Source organism: Gracilinanus agilis, chromosome 4 (assembly GCF_016433145.1).
Source record: "Gracilinanus agilis isolate LMUSP501 chromosome 4, AgileGrace, whole genome shotgun sequence".
NCBI classification, from domain to species: domain Eukaryota; kingdom Metazoa; phylum Chordata; class Mammalia; order Didelphimorphia; family Didelphidae; genus Gracilinanus; species Gracilinanus agilis.
Genome location: NC_058133.1, coordinates 320,431,695 through 320,452,189, shown reverse-complemented (window position 1 = coordinate 320,452,189; position 20,495 = coordinate 320,431,695). Strand labels below are relative to the sequence as shown.

Below are 20,495 nucleotides of genomic sequence, written 5' to 3'. Positions count from 1 at the left end.
CTGCAAATAGCTATTTCAATGTCTTACCACCTGTGGTGACATACAACTCCCTACCTGATGAGGTAACTCATTTCTTCATTCAGCAATTTTAATTTTTAGGAAAGTTTTTCATTCTATTAATCTGCCTTCCTAAAATTTCCACTCAGTAATATTAGTTCTACATATTAAGACCCATTAAAACTACTCAGATAAAGTTGTAATGTTTTTATGTATATAAGACTTAACTTTGGTTGAAAATACTGATCAAGTGTCCCTGTTCACCTGATCTAATTTTTCTCAAGCTAATTACTCACAATTGCCTAACCAAATCCATATGTGATATGATTTCTGAAGCCTGGTAGCAGCAATCTCCTTTGTGTATTTGTTAAAGGAAACAAATTAATTACTTTGAATTGACAACATAATTAAGGAAAATTGTTGTGATTTGCTTTTCCTGAAGTAAAATGTTTTCATTTTATAAGCAAAAACTTAAAAGTTTTGAAAATGTTTTTTTGGTGATGTATACAAAAACAAGTGGAAATCTAGCACTGAATTAAAAGTCTCAACCCGACATAAGAATTGGTTCACAATTGGCTAGTGATAAGTATAAAAGGCTAGTTTTACCAAAAAACATCTTCCTTACACAAAATCTAGTGGTTTGAGTCTTCTCTTTTAAGATTTTGTCAGAAGTTTTTTCTGTACAATATATCATTGAAAATATGTTGCAAGCTATTATGTTGCAAGCTATTTACACTTAATATATACGTAAACCTTGTCCTTTGAGGTTAAGAGCTGATTAGATTTTTTGTATAGCAAAAAAATATAACCAACTCAGTCATAATGTTGTTAGAGGTCTTGGTCCTGAAAGATATCTTTCCTCCTCTTTATAGAGGTAGACGATTAGGTGTGAAATGTTGTATACATTATTATTTGTGGTTTTTTTCCTCAGTTCTGCTATTTAAAATATTGTATTTTTATTGTTATGGGGAAAATATTCAAGGATGGGATCTATATAAGAGGATTTATTCAGAGATTTTGTGTTTTTTTAAAGGCATTTTATTCAATGGCAATAAAAATCAAATGATGCAGTTAGACTGATCTTGAAGGTCTCTTCTAGCTCTTATGTACCAGTAATAATTGCAAATTTGCTTTCATGTATTATGAAATTTTTACATTATTGTCAAATGACTCGTTTTCATTCATTATCAGTGACAGATTCAAAAGAAAGTTGTGGTATTTCTTTTGTATTTTCCTCTGTACACCATCTCTTATAGTAGACTTTGCTTATATAACTTTGCAGATTTTATTTGTTGGTAATTACATCAAGAATTTATGGAGTATCAATGAAACACTTAAAGCCATTGTTAAATCTTTGCCTGATATAGGATCTTCCTAACCACCTTTTTCACTTATGCACTTCTGTAATATCTTTTATACAGCTTCGTATGAGCAATTCTTGGTTGATAATACCTCCAGCCTATTTGTATCTACTATATGTCTTTCCATCTCCCTTTGAGTGACCTATAAAATCAATTATTTGTAGTCTATGGTTTTTCATGCTGCAGGTAGAAGAATTGTATAATTTAACATTGCTTTTAATGACTTCAAGCATCCCCTTAAAAAACAAAACAAAACCTTTTTATTGTTCCAGTGATGCTATATCGCTGTAAATTATGGACTATAAGAGCAAAGTGACATTATAGGATGATGATGATGATTTTAAAAAGTTTAGAATTTCATCATGGAAATTCATATGGCAAAGAAATGTAAATTGATGAAAGTACATAGTTGGTAGTTGCTATGTAGTGAAATTGTAATGTTTGACAATGGATATATATAATTCTGGCAAAATGGCTTAGTGGAAAAAGGCATGGCCTTTAAGTTAGCAAGACTTGAATTCAAGTACTGCCTTAGTTAACTTTTCTCTCTCTGATCATGAACAAGTCACTCAGCATCTCAGTGCCATAAGAACTTTGGGACTTTGAGTTGTAGATGAATTGTTGAACAACTACATTATTGGGAGGAGTTTCCATACTGTTAGCTACCCACAATGATGAATTTATTGATCTGGGCCCTGCCTCTAACATCACCCAAAAAAGGAAGTCTTTAATTTTACATTCTTTTAACCATAATGAATCAAATAGCATAGCCCTTAGAATTAACCTCAAAATGTGAATGTTATAATAATAAAAACTCTTTACATAAGTTTAGCTGTGTGATTTTTAGAACTACTACATAGTAAGATTAGAGCTAAGATGGTTTTGAAAACTCTTAAGATCTTAGTGTAAAAGTGTTGCTGTTTTTTTAATCTAACAAATATTTTTCCTTCTTTGATTTAGATATTGCTTCTGCATTTGTGGCCCCTGTGGACCTACAAGCATATCCCATGTATTGCACTGTAGTGGCATATCCTACTGATCTCAGTACAATTAAACAAAGATTGGAAAGCAGGTTTTACAGGTTAGAACTATGTTATATAGTTATTAATAAATGTCTTTTTAATTGAGCCTGTTCTTGGAAAATTCTTGAGTATAGTTTCCTATTTCCTAATATGATTTGATGCTCACTTTTCTTAATTATTCTTTTTTGTATAATAGAACATCCAGTAGAGCAGTGATGGGCAAACTATGGCCCACGGGCTAGATGTGGCCCCTGACATGTTCTATCTGGCCGTGCGACATTATTCCTAATTTGATGGATGCAATGAGTAGGATACAATACAATGAAACTTTGAAAGAGTTGTCTTAGAAACAGATGGACAGATGAGCATTTCCTTTCCTTTGGCCCCCTCTTTAAAAAGTTTGCCCATCACTACAATAGAGGGTTTTTCTGAGGAGGAGAGGTTGGCATACTTTCCCATGAAAAGTTTTTCAGTTGACTTTTAAAGCATCATTTAAAAAAATAAGTTTGCCTTAGTCACGCAATGTTGAATACCGATGAAAAAGTAATTCTCTAGTAGTTTCAAATATTCATGATTTTAACTCCTTAGTGGTCTGCTTTAGTTTGTATATTTTTCTAAAAATATATTGCCTATAATAGTTATTTCTCTATAACTGTGTGTATATCAGAAAAAATGTTTTTAATATGAGGAAAGCACATTTTCATCTTAAAATCCTTTGGTTTTGTAGTTTAACATTATTTTGATATGATATTCTGTTAAGAGCTCTAGAGCTGATTTTTATATTCTTATAATTGTTTTTCTTTTAGCTTAGTAATTTTTTTTCTCAATTGACTTGATAAAAATGTATAGCATTCCTTTACTTTTTTAAAGAGAATACAAGGAGCTATTTGCACATCTCTTCACATACCATCAACTGCAAGCCTCTCACTTCCCTTTCTTTTTTTTATTGCCTCTGGAGATTTCGCTCCTCCTTCCCTCCTTATGTTGTATATTCCATTGTCATCCAGGACTACCTCCATTGTTCTTTACGAAGCTCTTTCATTTCCTTCATATCATGCCCCCAGTGTTATATGAAAATTGTAAGAATTCTAAATAGAATAGCATTTTAGAACCAGTCATCATTTAGAACTAGTTTTGTGTCATGAAAAGTCATTCCTGAGGTCTAATATGAGGTGCTTAAAAAGAATTTTCCGTAAAAAGTTTAAAATGGGTTTTCATGTACAAGCCTGGAAACTCAGCCACTATTTATAACATTGTTTCTGTTAGAAGCTGCATTCTTAGTTCCAAAAATTACTTATTATGGTGCTGTGCAAGTAGAGTAATGTCTTTAAGTTATTTAGGATATTAGAATTCATTTCCTCTGTCCTCAGTGACCCTTGGAATCATGTGCTTTTTATACTTTCTTCATTAATATATTCCCCCCCCCAATTAAATGTAAAAATAACATTTAATATTTGTTTTTAAAGTAGTTCTTTCTCTTTCTTCCAACCTGTTCTTGAGGTCACCTCATTGAACTCATTAGGCAGTCCTGCTATCTTATTTTATATACACTTGTTGGATTTGGGCAGCTATACTTGGCCTTAAGCTCTGATAAATAGTAAAACGCATAAGTTGCCTTTTTCTTCCTTAAAGACTATTTGCCATTCAAACATTTTTTGTCTGATTCTGGTGTGGGGTTATTCTATTTGATTATGGTTGTTAGAAGTTTTTCTTTGGGGATACCTTGCCTGCTGGTTCCATAGACCCTGGCCTAGGGTGAGCTGGGTGACCATTGCGACCAACTGCCATTCCTGTGTCAGTTAAAACAGTGAACTCTGGTCTCCCTATCCTGGTTGGTCCTGTCTCTCCTTCAACCCAGTGTGTACCCACAAATCATTTATGTTACATTTTAACATCCCTGTTGCCTCATCTTTACAAAACCTATTTTTTATTCCTTCCGCTCAACATGTTTTAAGCAATATTTCCTGAACAATCTCTGGAGATTTTATTTAGAATTGTATTTTAGTCATAGAATTTGAACCAGTAGGAAGTAACTCTTCATCAGCATTTGTTTTAGTATTATCCAGTATTCAGAGCATAATTTTTTTTTCAGTTGGGTTCTACAGTAAATTCATGGTTCGCTTCATTTCCTATAAATCGTATATATCACTGTTCAACTATTTAATAATTCCTTCCATGTGTAATAAGATCTAATTTTAATGCCTATAAATATATTTTAAAATAAAACTAGTTATTTCTTGATTTTTTCCTCCAAAGGCGAGTTTCATCACTGATGTGGGAAGTTCGCTATATAGAACATAATACACGTACCTTTAATGAGCCTGGAAGCCCTATTGTGAAATCTGCCAAATTTGTCACTGATCTTCTTCTACATTTTATAAAGTGAGTTCATGAAAATAATTGTTTTTTGATTGATTAATTCTAAGTAGTGTAGCAATAACTGTTAATATTAAGTAAGATAAAATAGAGCAGTTGTTAATATACTGTTATCATGTAACTCAAGGTAAGGAGCACACAGAATCATGTGTTTAGACTTGGAGAAGACCTTAAAGATCATCTGTCCCAACTCAAAATCTTCTTATGAGAAAAATAAATTTATGGTTATGTAATCTTAATTATAAGGTATCATCAATGCCATTAATATTTTTATTCACTACACACGATATAGGTACAGTATGAGTTTAGTTAATAAACACACATGCAGGCCTAGTCTACCAGATGATTATTAGCCTTCTAGATGACTAACTTAAGTATTCTGTCATAGACCCTACTTTCTTTGTTTTCCATTCCCACCAACTATTGGCCTGAATTAGTTTTGACAGCTTATTAGAACCCCACCATTTTTATATCATTTCCCCATCGTCGTCTTCTTTATAGATATTAAGTGCTTATTATGTGCATATTGCTAGGTGTTGAGGAAACAAGTAAACAAAGTGAAACAGTCTGTTTTAAGGAATTTACATTTTATTTGAGGCAACAAGAACTACCTGTGAAAATATATACAGCACAAATATAAAATTAATACAAAGCAGTTAATTATAAGCTAATTGAAAGGGTGACACTAGCAGAGGAAACAGGAGCTATTTTGTGCAGAAAGTGATGTTTGAGCTACTTTGTAAAGGAAGGACAGGGACTTTTATGAGATCAAAGTAAGGAAGGAGGTTTGTGAGGTGGCCAAAGCAAAGACACAGTAAGAAATAGCATCCTGTTTGAGAAGCACAAAGAAGATGAGTTTGTCTAGAATACAGAGTAAGGAGTGGGATGGAAGGCGGAGGAGGGGAGGTAAGTAATATCCAGTAAAAGATAGGCATAAGCTAGGTTTTGTGGGGCTTTAAAACTAAACAGGGGAGTTTGTATTTATACCATACAGAGAAGATCACAGGTTCTGTTCCACAGGGGCCAACTGTCTAATCTGTAACTGAATGAGTCACTTATTCTTAACTGAGAAGGGACTTAAAACTTAAGACAGCCCATGTCAATCTGAGAAAGCTATAATATGGTAGGAAAAGTTTCCAAAGTACTTTTACCCAGTCTGTCTGATCCCTTTTTCACATGACAGTCTTTCAGATGTTTGAAGGTCATTATAATTTACCTCTTTAGACTTCTTTTTTTCCAGGCTAAACTTTCCTTGGTTTTTCCATTCATCATAATGCTATTGTCTTGAGGCCCTTCACCAGCCTAATTTTACTATTCTGAAATGGTCCACGTTTTATCAATACCCTTCAAAAATATAATTACTAGACCTACTGACCATACTCCAAATGCAAGGTGCGATTAGAAAAGGGTACAACAGAATTGTCAGCTCCATTGTCGTAGACAAATCTCGATAAAATAGTTGAATTAAGGGTTTGGTCAGGGGTGTGAGGATGTTGTTTCTATATTTTATTTTGCTTTATTTTTGCTCTCATTGACTCATTGAGTTCACACTTAAACTCCAAGTCTTTTTCAGATGAATTAGCTATAAAATTCATATGCACCAAGGTCATCCTTTATAAATTGTATTAGCAAGAAATAGGCAATTCATAATTGATACCATTGTTCACCTTGCCTTTACCATCTCATATTGGACTAAAAAATGAGAAATTCAAGATCCCTCTGGGCTTAGTGTTTAATTACAAAGATGCATTTATCTCATTAGAGCAAAGTGGTGCCTTAAAGAATCTCCAACAGTTTCCATATCTTAGAATTACATAAAATTTCTCAAAGAAATAAAAGAACAGAGACCTTTATTTTACAATGTTTTTGTTCAGTAATATCAATTGAAACATATAATAGAAAAACATGTTTTCCAAAGAGAGTTGTCACAAAATCAATTAATACCATCTTATGATAACTTTTTAGGATCATAGATCAGTAGCTGGAAGTTCTACAAACCCTCTAACCCCATTGTTTTGCAGATGAAGAAAGTAAGATACAAGATGTTAAAGTGATGTTTCAAAGGCCAAGCAGCTAGTAAGAAACATGGTCTGAATTTGAAGCCAAGTCGTTTAACTCCAAAGCCAGTATTCTTTCTTGTATATTCTGCCTGCATTATGTAGGGCACACAAATCCATTATTATGGTTTCATTATGTACTGCATATTACTTTCTCAACTCATTATGTGTTATAACATCTTTTATCCCTCTTTAGCTTTAACTTTGTAGTTGTTTAAATTCCATACTGCCCTCTGTTTTTGAATCCTTCCCCATTCCACTCCCATTATCACTCATCAATTCCATCCTATCACAGATACTTTCTTTCTACACTTAATGGACACTACTCACACTTGTCACATTTTCTGTATTTCTTGTTAAAGTACAAATTGGACTAGATGGTTCTCTGGGGTCCCTTCCCACTCACCTTCTGTGAAAAGACCGTTTAGAGTGGACAGTTGGTTTTTAGACAGTTGGACTTCAGATATTTCCTTGATCTACAAAGTGTTCATTTTTTTAAATTTATTGAGCAAATACTATTCTATCCAATAAATATTTATTGAAAGTAGTCACTGTGCTGAATGCCTTGGAAGAGAAAGATCTTTGTGACTCTAGGTCAGCACACTCTACTGTACCATGTAGTAGTGGTTAGTAATCAGAAGTAGAAATAAAACAATAAATATTATCCCATTTTAACCTCAGTAAAAGTGCACAGCAGACATACTATTGTTCATGTTATTTAATTGACTGACCATTTGATCCATAGTAAAAGTAGGTAAATGATAGTATGGCTGATAGCAAATGATGAGAGCAGGTTTGTGTGAGGAAATGGAAGAGATATACTATAAAAGAATTCAGAATTTAAGGACTAGAAAAAACAACTATAAAGTTTGACTGTTTTGGCTAATGACTAAAATGGAATGGAAATGAAATTCCATCATTAAAGAAGTCAAAGAATTGTGCAAGTTGGTAGGTAGGATACAAAAAAAATAACGTCTTTGAGTCTCAGTAAGCTTATAGCATGCTTAAGAATGTTAAAGAATTTTTTTAAATATATAGATGCTAAACAAATGTTACAGACAAGCTTAAAGAATTTAGAGTTATAATAATTTTAAAGTGGTCAGAGAATGTTTCTAAGAGTTTCAACTAGATCTTGAAAGATGAATAGGATTCATACAGTTTAAGGGAAGCATTCTGGGGAAAAAGAATGACAAGAGCCAAAGGCTCAGATTGTAATGCTTATGGTATATTCAGGGGAACATAAGTCTTAACTGGAGTAGAAAGGATTTAATTAAGTAATTAATTTGGAAGGATAGATTTGGTTGAAATTGTGGAGAACCTTGAATGTCCAGTTAAAGGAATTATTTGTATATTTAAATGTTTGTTATAGACACCTTTTGCAATAATTTCTAAAATTCATAACCTCCCAAAGTTTTGGTATGCTTATTCAAATAATGTAGGAAATATATCATAATAGAAAATTATTTTAGCTCTTAGCATTCTGTTTATATTTTCATTTTAAAAGTCTTGATATTACATACCTGTATACTAACATTTTTTTGTTATATAGAGATCAGACTTGCTATAACATAATTCCACTCTACAATACAATGAAGAAGAAAGTCCTGTCTGATTCAGAGGTAATTTAATATTTTATTGTTATTATTCTACTTTAATCAAGGGACCAAATAGTCCCACATATTTTAGTGAGTTATTAATCATTTGGAGTAAAAATATTAATTAAAAGATGTTTTGGTCTAAAATTATCCATTTTTAAGAAGAATTTAATTGGTTTATTGTTTGTGTTACATAATACCTTTAGTAAATGAACACAGTAATTAACAGAAATGTGATATAGTGATGTAGTGAATAAGCAATTATTAATTTTGTGTGTTGTGCCAGGCTATGTGTTAAGTGCTGGAGATATAATAAAGGACAAAAGTGTGACCATTCTAGTGTGGGAGACAATATGTCTATAGATGGGTACATAAACAATATGAACAGAATAGTTGGAAGATAGTCTCAAGGGGTAGGTACTAGCAATGAGGGAGACCAAGAAAAACTTATGCAGAAGGTATTATTTGAGTTGTCGTGAAGTAAGCCAAAGAAGGCAGAGGGGAGAGCATTCCAGGCATGGGACTGAGTGATGAAAAATGGTTGAAGGAAAGAGGAATTAGGATTAAGGTAAAGTAATTAGTTAAGCTAATTAAACTGGAAATATATCTTCAGCTATTCTTAGAAGGTAGCCACAAATAGATGCTGACAGGCTGTGGCCCTGTTGCCAGGCTGACCAGCCTGTCAGCATCTGTTTGTGGCTACCTTAACTAATTCCATTTTTCATCACTCATCTATTACTATTATCTTTCATTAAATCAGTTACTGTGAACAAAGACCTGATTACTTACCTGCTTAGCTATAAAAGATATCTTTAGTGAGAGGAGACAGTTGATTGCAGTTTGTACTGTAGAGCTCAGTCTAAGTGAATCTACTCCTTTCTCTTGGCTCAGTATCATTAATAACTATTATATCTCGCAGTCAGGTGAAAGTTATCCTTATTACCTCAAATTATAGTGTCATTACTATTCAGATATACAGGATACATCCTATTGACAGGAAGTTCATCTACTTCCTTATTGGTAGCTTTGAGGGGAGGGTGCTGTCCAACAGCTAAATTCTACTGCCATCTAGTGATTACAAGTATCCTCCTCCTGTAGTTTTCTCTCAAACTTGCTTTTTAACATCACCCGGTAGTTTGCTCTCTGAACAACTGTATTCCCTAAAGTATCTTCCTTTCCTTACATAGTCTGAACAAATAGAGTTGAAAATGAAACTGAGACTCTGAACCTAGATAACTGAGAGGATGGTGGTGCCCTGAATAGTAATAAGAACATTGAGAAGAGGAGAAGGAATGAATGAAATCTGATTTGAACATGCTGAGTTTTTGATGATTATAAAACATTTAAATTCAGAATGTCTAAATGCAGCCGAATGACTTAAAGTTGAGCTGAGAAGAGAAGACATAGATCTGGGAATCATTTTCATAAATATGACAGTTCAATCCATGATAGCGTATGAGATCAACAAGCACAGCAATATAGGGGGGGAAAAGAGAAGAGGATCCAGGAGAGAGCTGTGGGAAACATCCATAGTTCTGAGTGTCACCTGACAAAAAGCAAGAAAGTAGAGAATTAGCAGTTACACAGGGATTAAAAGTGAACCAGGAAAAAGCAGTGTCATGAAAAAGAGGAATGGGAATTGATAAATTTGTTAAATTAAAGCTCATTAGTAACTTTGTGAAGAGCAGTTTCAGGTTTAAAAGCGAGTTAGGAGAAAAATATAGTTTTCTTAAGTACCGTGTGTGTGTGTGTGTGTGTGTGTGTGTGTGTGTGTGTGTGTGTGTGTGTGTGTGTAGAGACAGACAGACAGACAGACTTTCTCAAGGAATTGAATCACAAGTCAGGATCAAATGAGGTTTAAGTATAGGGGATACTTGAGGATGTTTGTAGGCAGCAGGGAATGAATAGGATCAAGAGTCATGTTGAGGGGTTTGCCTTGGTGAGAAGGATCTCTTTCTCTTCATATGAAACAACAGTGAAGGAATATGAGAGAAGAAAATGCCTAGGGGGTGATATAATATGAAAAGGAGTGAGAAGAGGGTTCTCTTGTTGAAAATACTGAATTTTTTTTGGTCTGAGATAAGGTCCCCAGTTTAGAGAAATGAAACAAAGGGAGAGCTTCAGGAGGCCTAAGGAGGAATGAAAAGGTATGGAATAACTGCTGTGGTAAGTGGAATATCAATTGAATTAGAAAAGTATAAAAGGCTTGCATTGCCACCATGAGAGCCTAGTCAATATTATGTGACATAAATTTTGTAGTGGACCCAGATAGAATGGATTCCCAGTTTTTCAGAGATGCTCCAGCAGGTATTTTCAAAGCCTTATGAAAGAAAGAAAGACTACATGGTTAAATAAAATGTGCAGAGTAAGATGTGAAACATCATCTTTCAATGTTTTATGGAACTCATAAATTCTTGCTTCAAAGGAAGAAGAGAAAGATGCTGATGTGCCAGGAACTTCTACCCGCAAAAGAAAGGTAATTTATATTTTATTATTTAATCTTGCTCACTTTTTAAAAACATTTTAATGAATCTTTGGGTGAGGGAATATATATATGCACGCACGCATGCACACACACACACACACACACACACACACATATATATATATATATATATATATACACACACACATACATACATACATACACACACATATATATTTTCCATGAAGTCAAATTGGCATTATAAAATATATTTTATTAAGGATGAGAGTAAAAATCAATTGACAAACATTATTTTAGGTCTTACTATGCACTAAGCTCTGGGTACATAAAGAAAAGCAAAACATCTGCTTTGACAGAATTCCCTTTCTAGATTGGGAGAAGTACATAAAAGTTTCATTAAGTAGGTGAAAGGTAGCCTTAGAACTGTTCTTAACATTTTTTGTATCCTGGACCTCTTTGGCAATCTATTTAAGTCCTCCTTCCCCTTCATAGAATAACATATGTAAATATATTTTTAAAAATACATAAGATTATAATAAAAATGGCTATATTGAAATAAAAATATCAAAACAGTTTTTTGTTTTGTTTTTATATTTCTGGTTCTAGTTTAGATATGTTGAATTTTAGGTGCCAGTTTGAAATGACCAATAGGTAGACCAGAAATCAAGGGGGAAATGTATTATCATTTAAGTATTATTATTTTAGACTAGAGTTTTTTAAACTTTACGAAAATTTCACTGGATGATTGAATTTGTGAATTTAGGACCACCAGCCCAGAAGACGTTTACGCAATAGAGCTCAGTCTTATGATACTCAGGCCTGGAGGAATCAATGCCAAGAATTATTAAATCTCATATTTCAGTGCGAAGATTCTGAACCATTCCGCCAGCCAGTGGATCTCCTTGAATATCCAGTGAGTATTTTTTTAAGTATAAATGTTTGTTGAATATGTCATGTTTGAGAACTGTAGTTATATCATGTTTTTATGAAGATGTAATTCGTTTCTTAAAAGCACTTCACAAATACTATTTTGGCTTATTTAATATGAAATTTAAACTTTCATTAATGAAAGGACATTTAGTATCTGGTAAAACATTTAAATCATAATCAGTTTAGATACTCATGGAATATGTTGAGTGAAAACAACATGAAACCGTTGAGGAAACTTACATTTCACATCTTCTCTAACATACCTTGATCCAGGCAGTTTATTTCACACCTTTAGAATCAAGTTCACTTGAAATAAAGGTGCTATTCTATGTTTAGTAATAAATGAGAAATAAGAGAACACAAAATAGTTTAACAGTAGTAGAGTTCATAAAATATTTTTGTCAATTAAAAATCTATATTGAATCATCCCCAGACAAGTTAAATTGTTGACAGTTTCATAACATGATATTTTTTTTAACACAGATAAAGTGATAAACACTTAATCAACTTATTTATTTGTGATAATATGAAACCATATGCATAATTTCATCCAATGTTAGCTTTTTCCATTCCCAACAAAATTTTTGCCAGAATTGTTAAATAGTAAAATAACAAATTAATTTCACTTGTCATTTCCTCTGACACTCATTTCTGGAGGTTCTTAAAAGTATAAAATGGTCTAGCATTAAGAGAACTAAATAATTTGTTACTACAGTATTTTGGGAGCTATGAAGGAGAAGGAGTTGGAAGTCTGCCGCTCCTGATCAAGCCTGCTCTTGAGACACATCCAAACTCTTGTCCCTGAAAAACTGTGGCAATATTTGATTCCTGCCAAGTCTGATCTTCACTACAGCATCTACTGAGAGATTTTGAGACTCTCATGAGAGCCAGTCTCTCTGAAACCATCTACCCTCATCTTACCTCTACAATAGATCCTTATATTACTTCCAATCAACTATAAAATATATAGGAATAAGGGATTAGTTGGGAAGGGAGAGAGAAACTCAGAATGGGGCTTTGGCCCTGTCTGGGCCAAGGAATCTTAGGTTTCAATTAAACAGCTAGGCACTCTTTTCACCCTCTTCTCTTAACTCTTCCTTTCCTTAATATCATCCTGTTATTAAATTCAAGTTATAAGTCAGATTGCGTTTCTGGATCAATCAGTAATGATTATTAGGGAGTGAACAAGACTGCTGCCTACCTTAGCTGTTTCTCCATCTTGAAACTGGTTGTCAGTTGAAAGTGAAAGTGGTTGAGGGGCAGGTTTTCCTGTTATCTCTGATCAACAACATCATACAGAGATAAAATTTATCTCTTACATTAGAGAAGCTTTTCCTCCAACTAGTACATGGCAGCACAAAAAAATCAAGTCACTCTATCTTTTAAAGCCACCAAACGATATCCACAGATAAAAGGAGGACTCCTGTGGTGACTTGAGGAAGGGATTTCACTTTGACCTCCCTCCTTCCCTCCTTCTCTCTCTCTCTCTCTCTCTCTCTCTCTCTCTCTCTCTCTTTGAACCCCCTTACTTCAGGAACCTCTTTTTACATCATCCTTTAAGAATAGATTTGATTTTTGGAATCATTTTTTGAAATGACCCTAAAAGCCCTTTAAACTAGGTCTAACAAATAATGGGAATGGTTAAGTAACTGCTTTTTTGTTCATAGCTTTAAAGGAGACTGGTTTTATTTTCTGGTAGGAAACTGCCTTTAAAGGCAATTTAAAAAATGTTTTCCCAGGATCATTACCATGAGTGTATAGCTTTCCAGAGTCTTTTAACTTGTATCTAGCCTGTTTGTTAAAAAAGTTATTACATTACTGTATAATTATACTAAATTATTTTTCCTTTGTTTCATAAACAAAATATGAAATATAATTTAAAATTATTATATAAAGAATTTTATTACACAGGTTTTCCTTTTTTTTAACTCTTACCCTTGCTATTGGATTTATACTAATTGCTCAGAGACACACAAGTAGAAGTATCTGAGTCCAGATTTGAACCCAGGCCTGGCATAAATTCACTGAGCCAGCTGCCTCTATGCAGAATGTTAAGAGTCAATTTACTATATATTGGCTATGAGTTATGGAGGACTCTCTATGGTCTAAACCAGTGATTCCCAAAGTGGGCTCTACTGCCCCCTGGTAGGTGCTGCAGCGATCCAGTGGGGTGGTGATAGCCACAAGTGCCTTTATCTTTCCTATTAATTGCTATTAAAATTTAAAAAAAATTAATTTCCAGGGGGCTAAGTAATATTTTTTCTGGAAAGGGGGCGGAAGGCCAAAAAAAGTTTGGGAACCACTGGTCTTAACTATAAGTGGACCCCCTTTGCTGGACTTATTCTTCTGTCCTTTTTTTTTTTTAATTAATTTTTTTTTAACCCTTACCTTCCATGTAGGAATCAGTACTTTGTATTGGTTCCAAGGCAGAAGAGTGGCAAGGGGTTAGGCAATGGGGGTTAAGTGACTTGCCCAGGGTCACACAGCTGGGAAGTGTCTGAAGCCAGATTTGAACCTAGGGACCTCCCATCTCTAGCTAGGCCTGGCTCTCAATCCACTGAGCTACCCAGCTCCCCCCTGTCCTTTCTTTTTGCCTTTAATTGCTGTTAAATGTTTTTGTTGCCATGGTTTTTTGTTTTGTTTTGTTTTTTAATGAAGGTAGCCAAAGAGTCTGGCTTCATTTTTCCTGAAGTAGTACTTAAGGATATTCTGGCACCAAAGTGCCTTTAAAAATTGATCTTCTGGTTTTGTTTTGTTTTGAACATTGCTGCCAATTTTTTTTTATTAATTTGTTTGAGGTTTACATTAAAATTCCCAGGGACCTCCTTCCCTTCCCCACACTAGAAGAAGGCATCACTTAACAACAAAATTTATATAGAGAACTACATTTTTTGTGTTTCTGTTTATCAGTTCTTTCTCTGGAGATTGACATTTACAAGTTATTCTTTAGATATTAATTTTGTAGCTGTATATGTTCTATTCATTTTGATTTTCATAAAATTCTATAGACCATTTCATGGTTTTTAAAAATTAACCTGCTCATTTCTTACAGCACAGTAGTATTCCATCAGAAACATATATGCCACAACTTGTTTTGCTGGAGATTCCTTCAATTTCTAGTTCTTTATCATCACAGAGAGAGCTATTTTAAATACTTAATAACATAGGCTCTTTTCCTTTTTCCTTGATCACCTTGGAATACAGACCCAACTGTGGACATAATTTCAGATTGCTCTCCAAAATGTTTGGATCTTTTATTGCTATAATTTCCCAATAATTCACCTCCACCATCATTAGAAGCCCCAAACTTCTTTACCATATACACTCTTATTCTTAACTTTAAAATCTTTATAACGTTAAAAGAATATTACATGGGTGTATCTGTCTGTCTGGGTGTTAGGTTTTTGGTTTTGTTATAGATGAGAATATAAGACTAAAGGTTTGCAGTAGGTATGTGTATGATACACAGAAAACGTGGGCACTGGATTAAAATTTAATTGCTGAGAATATGGAGAGAGATGTGTATAAGCTGATATTAATAAGAAAATATTTTTATTCAGGATGGGGAAATGGTGACATTGTAGTTACTAATAGGTGTAGTCTCTATGGTTTTCTTAGGACTTATATGTGACCATCTAACTTTGATTTACAACTTTTAAATCTTTTTCTTCACTGTAGGATTACAGAGACATAATTGACACTCCAATGGATTTTGCTACAGTTAGGGAAACTTTGGAAGCTGGAAATTATGAGTCGCCAATGGAATTGTGTAAAGATGTAAGACTTATTTTCAGCAATTCCAAAGCCTACACACCAAGCAAGAGATCAAGGGTATGGAATTAAATTTTCTTTCCCAAAGATTTCGCTTTCCTGCTGCTGTTATCACCTTTATTTTATGAATGTAAAGAACAAAATGTTTATAGCCAGCTATGTAAATTTTAAAATAATAATGAAATTTTTTTAACTCGTATTTTCTGTCTTAGAATAATTTCTGTGTATTGGTTCCAAGGCAGAAAAGAGGTAAAGGCTAGGCAATGGGGGTTATATAGTTCACCAGTATCTGAGGCCAGGTTTGAATCTAGAACCTCCCTTCTGTAATCTTGGTGCTACTGAATTGTCCCCTGAAATTTTTTCCAATCTGAAAAAGTAACTTAATATTTTTTCATTAACTATGAACATTTTCATTGCAAATTAACAAAATCGAATAAAAAAATCTCATGCCTTATTAGTTTCTGAAACTTATTCGTATCTGAAAATGAGTGGTTATTTGAAGAAAATTTTTTTTCTGGAAATACTGAAGGAATCCTATTTTGCAAATGGAGCAAATAATTTTCTGAAACTAACTTGTCTTTTTTTAAAAATACTATATTTTGTGTGGGTAATTTAAAAAATAAATTTTAAAATATTTACCTGGTTTTGGTGAAGCAAAAGAAAAGAGGAACTTTGGAAATGAATTAGAAAATCAGTAGATCTCAGGACATGGAATCCAGTCCATTGTGTATTAGGTAAAGCTATGGCCAGTTAGGTTAGTAGTGAAGAGGGTACTGTGGGGACCCTTATGGATAGTATGTAGTGCACATAATCATTTTTTTAACCATTACCTTCACTGTTTTAGTATCCTTTCTAAGATAGAAGAATGTCAAGGACTAGGCAGTTGGAGTCAAGTGACTTGCCCTAGGGGTCATACAGCTAGTGTGTGTCTGAGGGCAAATTTGAACCCAGGTCCTCCCAACTCCAAGCCTGGCACTCTATCCATTATGCTACCTAATAATAATTAATACATCTGAATGAGACTTCAGTCTAGATTTCAAGGCTATATAGATGTTGCACCAAATTAAAGTCTTGACAAAAAATTTACATTTAAGAGGCAGCTATGTGTTGCAGTGTGTTAGAGCATTGAATCTCCAATCGGGAAAACCTTAGTTCAAATTTGACCTCTAACACTGTCTAGCTGTGTGACTCTGGACAAGTCATTTAACCTATCTCAATTTCCTCAACTATAAAATGGAAATAATAATAGTGCCTACCTCCCAGAATTGTTGCAAAGATAAAATGAGATAATTTGTAAAGCACTGAACATACCGCCTGACACATAGCAGATGCTTAATAAATGCTCGTTTCCTTCCTCCCAATTAAGGCATAAATTTTCTAAGCATACATATATAATCAGAAATATCCTTGAGTAAATAAGTGTTTGACTTCATTTAAAATTTGCTATTGAAAAAATGTATGCAATTCTATATCATGATTTCACTGAACAGTAAACTTATTATTGTTAAGCAATTTTTAAACATTGACACAATTCCTTTATTTATAGATTTATAGCATGAGTTTGCGTCTGTCAGCTTTCTTTGAGGAACACATTAGTTCAGTTTTATCAGATTATAAATCTGCTCTTCGTTTCCACAAACGAAATACAATAACAAAAAAGCGGAAGAAGAGAAACAGAAGCAGCTCTATTTCCAGTAGCACTGCATCAAGGTACATAGTTGTTTCTATTTTTAAAAGCATGAAATGATCCATAAGTGTGACATATCTGTATGGTTCAACTTGGTGTGTGTGTTTTTTTTTAATGCTTCCTTTACTATTCCCTATATTGCAGAATGATATATTTGACATGCAAGTTCCTATGATGTGGAAGATTTTTAAACTTTAACTAACGCTATACTAGTGTAAGTGCTTAAATTCAAATAAAAATATATGAAAAAACCCAGCATTTTTAGGATAGTGATGGCATCATGCTTTTCCCTCTCATATAACTATAGCATTTACAGTGATCCTTCCCTAAAGATTCACTTATCTGAGGTTCATTACTACTTAAAATTCACTAGAATTGTCATGTTTGACATTTCATTACAGTACAAATGATTTTGAATCTCACAGTATTACAGAAGTTGAGTATACATATGTATATGTTCATCCTCATGTAACTATAAATGATCATGTGTGTTACAAGCTTCTTTTTTTGAAATTACAGCCCTGAAAGGAAAAAAAGATTGCTAAAACCTCTTCTGAAAGCAGATGTCTCTACCTCCCCATTTTCTACACCTTCAAGAGCAACAGCCCCAAGACACAATGCTGCTCAAATGAATGGAAAAACTGTTGAGTCCAATTCTGTGGTGCGAACTAGAAGCAACAGAGGATTTACAGACCTGACTGTCACTGAGCAACCATCTACTTCTTCTGGAAGCAAGCCTTTGATTTCAAAACCTCATGTTTCAACAATACCCGGGAAAACAAGTAAATCATTCAAAATTTCTAAATTTGAGACTTTTGTATTAATTTTTCTTAGTTAAAATGTTTACCCTATGAATTTTTATCTAAATTACCAAAGTCCTTTCTTTAGGTACTTTGTAAAATGAAATAGTATATCTGCATAGAGTTCAGTAAGTTTCTTCAGAGGATTTTGTGTTTTGAGTTTTCAAACTTTTCTAAACTATAATGTTTTTTTGGTTTGGATTCATAAAACACAACTAGCCTGTACTTTGTGAAACCTAAAATAATTCTTTGTATTTATTTTCTGCTTTTGCTTTATTGTTTTGTTTCAAATCAGCTAAAATAGAGGGGTCTATTCTTTTTCTTAGACTATTATATTTTAAGGTTACTGTTTGAGACTTATTTTTAAAAATCATATTGCAGATGTATCCAGTTCATTATAGGAGGGGATGATGGATCTTTTAATAGTTATTTCATGGAACTTGAGTAAAGTTAGGCATATTAAAATACTTGCTATACGGCATCCAAATTTTTGGAAAGTTTTTGTGTCTTCCCCATGACCAAAAAAAAAAGTGAAAAACCATTTTGAAAGGTTTGTAAGCTATTTACTCTACTGCCTTATCATTGAATCGAAAATCTTATCAGTTGTCTTCTTCCTTTACTTCTCAGGACCATTTGACCATGTTGACAAACCCCTTGCAAAAATGTTTCTGTTAAAATTCTTCCTGTTGATTGCTAGTGCAGTGTTCTAGGTCTCATACTTTTGTTTCCTTCCATTTTCCCTCTTTTCATATATTGACTGTAAGTATTTTCTAAGACCTGCCCAACTTTTTTCACTATTTCTTGATGAAAACATCCTTTTTCATAACTTCAAGTTATCTCTTTACAGATGACTCCTAAAATTTTATCTTCAAACCTAGACTTTGGCTCTATAATAATCATTTGGGAGTTTAAAGTATTCTTGGACTTCTCTTTCTCTCATATCCATCCAGTTACTCAATCTCGTTTCATTCTCCTTCTTGCATATATTACAATAAAATTGTTATCACTTCCTTCTTTAAAAATAGTTGATATTTATATGGCCCTTTAAAGTTTGCAAAGCACACATGTTTTCATTTGAACATCACAAATATAAAGTAGGTACAACAATTTTACTGTCCTTGTTTTATGGGTGCAGAAACTGAGGCTCAGAGAGGTTGTGTGACTTTACCAAAATCACACAGGTCTAGAAGAGGGAATGTCAACTCAGTTCTTTTTACCTTGAAATTCAACCCTTTTGAATTAAATCTATAACTTCTTTTTTTTTTTTTTTTTTGTAATCCTTCCTGACCCTACCAATGCAATTTTATTTTCCATTGTACAATAGGGCCCTTTTCCATGGTTTTATTTTCCATGGTTTCAGTTTATTCATCATCGACCAAAGGTCAGGAGGTCCTCTGGCAGTGATCTCTTCTGCTTTCCTTTTTATGCTTTTTTTTTTTTTTAAGTTTTGTGTTTTGGTTGGAGGAATAGGAGTTTACAGAATGCTGGACTGAGGGGCAGGAGCTGGGAGAGAAAGCACATAAATGGTTTTAGCAGGTATTCACTCATATTCGTTATTTCAACCATCTGCTCTAGGTCTTGAAACAAATTCCTCCCCAGTTACAGGGGCTATCTACCAAAGCACATAATTTGGGAAAGAGTTTAATTGTCTTCTGGCCTCTCCATAACAAAAAAAAAAATTATCTGCTGCAACGTATCTCTGTGATAGTCATCCAGCCTTACTTGAAGATCACAGTGAGGGAGAACATGCCTTCTCCTAAAGCTGCCTATTTACATTTGCCAATAACCCTAATTAGTTTGTCCTTACATCAAGCCCAAATTTGCCTCTCTCTGATTTCTACTCATTATTCCTAGTTCCAAATTTTAGTCCAAACAGAGCAGATCCAATACCTCTTTTGTATGAGTCTCTTAACCCTCAAAAAGTACTTAAAGTACTTAACAATAACTACTATGTTCCCCTGCCTTATCTCTTAGGCTAAAAACCCCTAGTTCTTGAACTAGCCTTAATATGACATGAATTTGAGTCTGATCATTTATGGTTGCCTTTCAACTTATTGATGTCTTACATAAACTGACTCCCAAAATTACATGCAGTATTTCAGATATATCTTATTAGGGCAGAATACACCCTTTCATTTCCTGGAAGCTATGACTCTCTTAATGTAGCCCAAGACTACATTATATTACATTCTTATCTTATTGAATTTGTAATCTTCCAAATCTTCAGACCTTTTTTTCAGGCAAAATACTAATCATGCATTTACCACTTTATATTAAAGAAATTGATTTTCTTGAACACCAAGTGTAAAACTTTATACATTTACTATTAAACTGCACCTCATAAGAATCAGCCCAATCTTCTAGGTCTGTCACGATCTTCCGAGGTTCTGCTTTGCCTTCCAATGTAACAACTTCCCCTTCTACAATTGTGTCATTCAAATACAATTTAAGCA

At 33.6% G+C, this 20,495-nt stretch overlaps 1 protein-coding gene across 2 annotated transcripts in view; it reads left to right on the top strand.

Annotated features, from left to right (window-relative positions):
• Positions 1 to 20,495, top strand: part of LOC123247347 (pleckstrin homology domain interacting protein) — a 176,778-nt gene that overhangs the window by 150,683 nt on the left and 5,600 nt on the right. For both annotated transcript variants that reach the window (XM_044676217.1, XM_044676216.1), the window contains exons 31-38: positions 2,319 to 2,439; positions 4,637 to 4,762; positions 8,363 to 8,432; positions 10,834 to 10,884; positions 11,618 to 11,767; positions 15,463 to 15,615; positions 17,102 to 17,265; positions 17,762 to 18,024. In XM_044676217.1, coding sequence (XP_044532152.1) covers positions 2,319 to 2,439; positions 4,637 to 4,762; positions 8,363 to 8,432; positions 10,834 to 10,884; positions 11,618 to 11,767; positions 15,463 to 15,615; positions 17,102 to 17,265; positions 17,762 to 18,024 — 1,098 coding nt within the window. The remainder of the gene's footprint in view (positions 1 to 2,318; positions 2,440 to 4,636; positions 4,763 to 8,362; positions 8,433 to 10,833; positions 10,885 to 11,617; positions 11,768 to 15,462; positions 15,616 to 17,101; positions 17,266 to 17,761; positions 18,025 to 20,495) is intronic.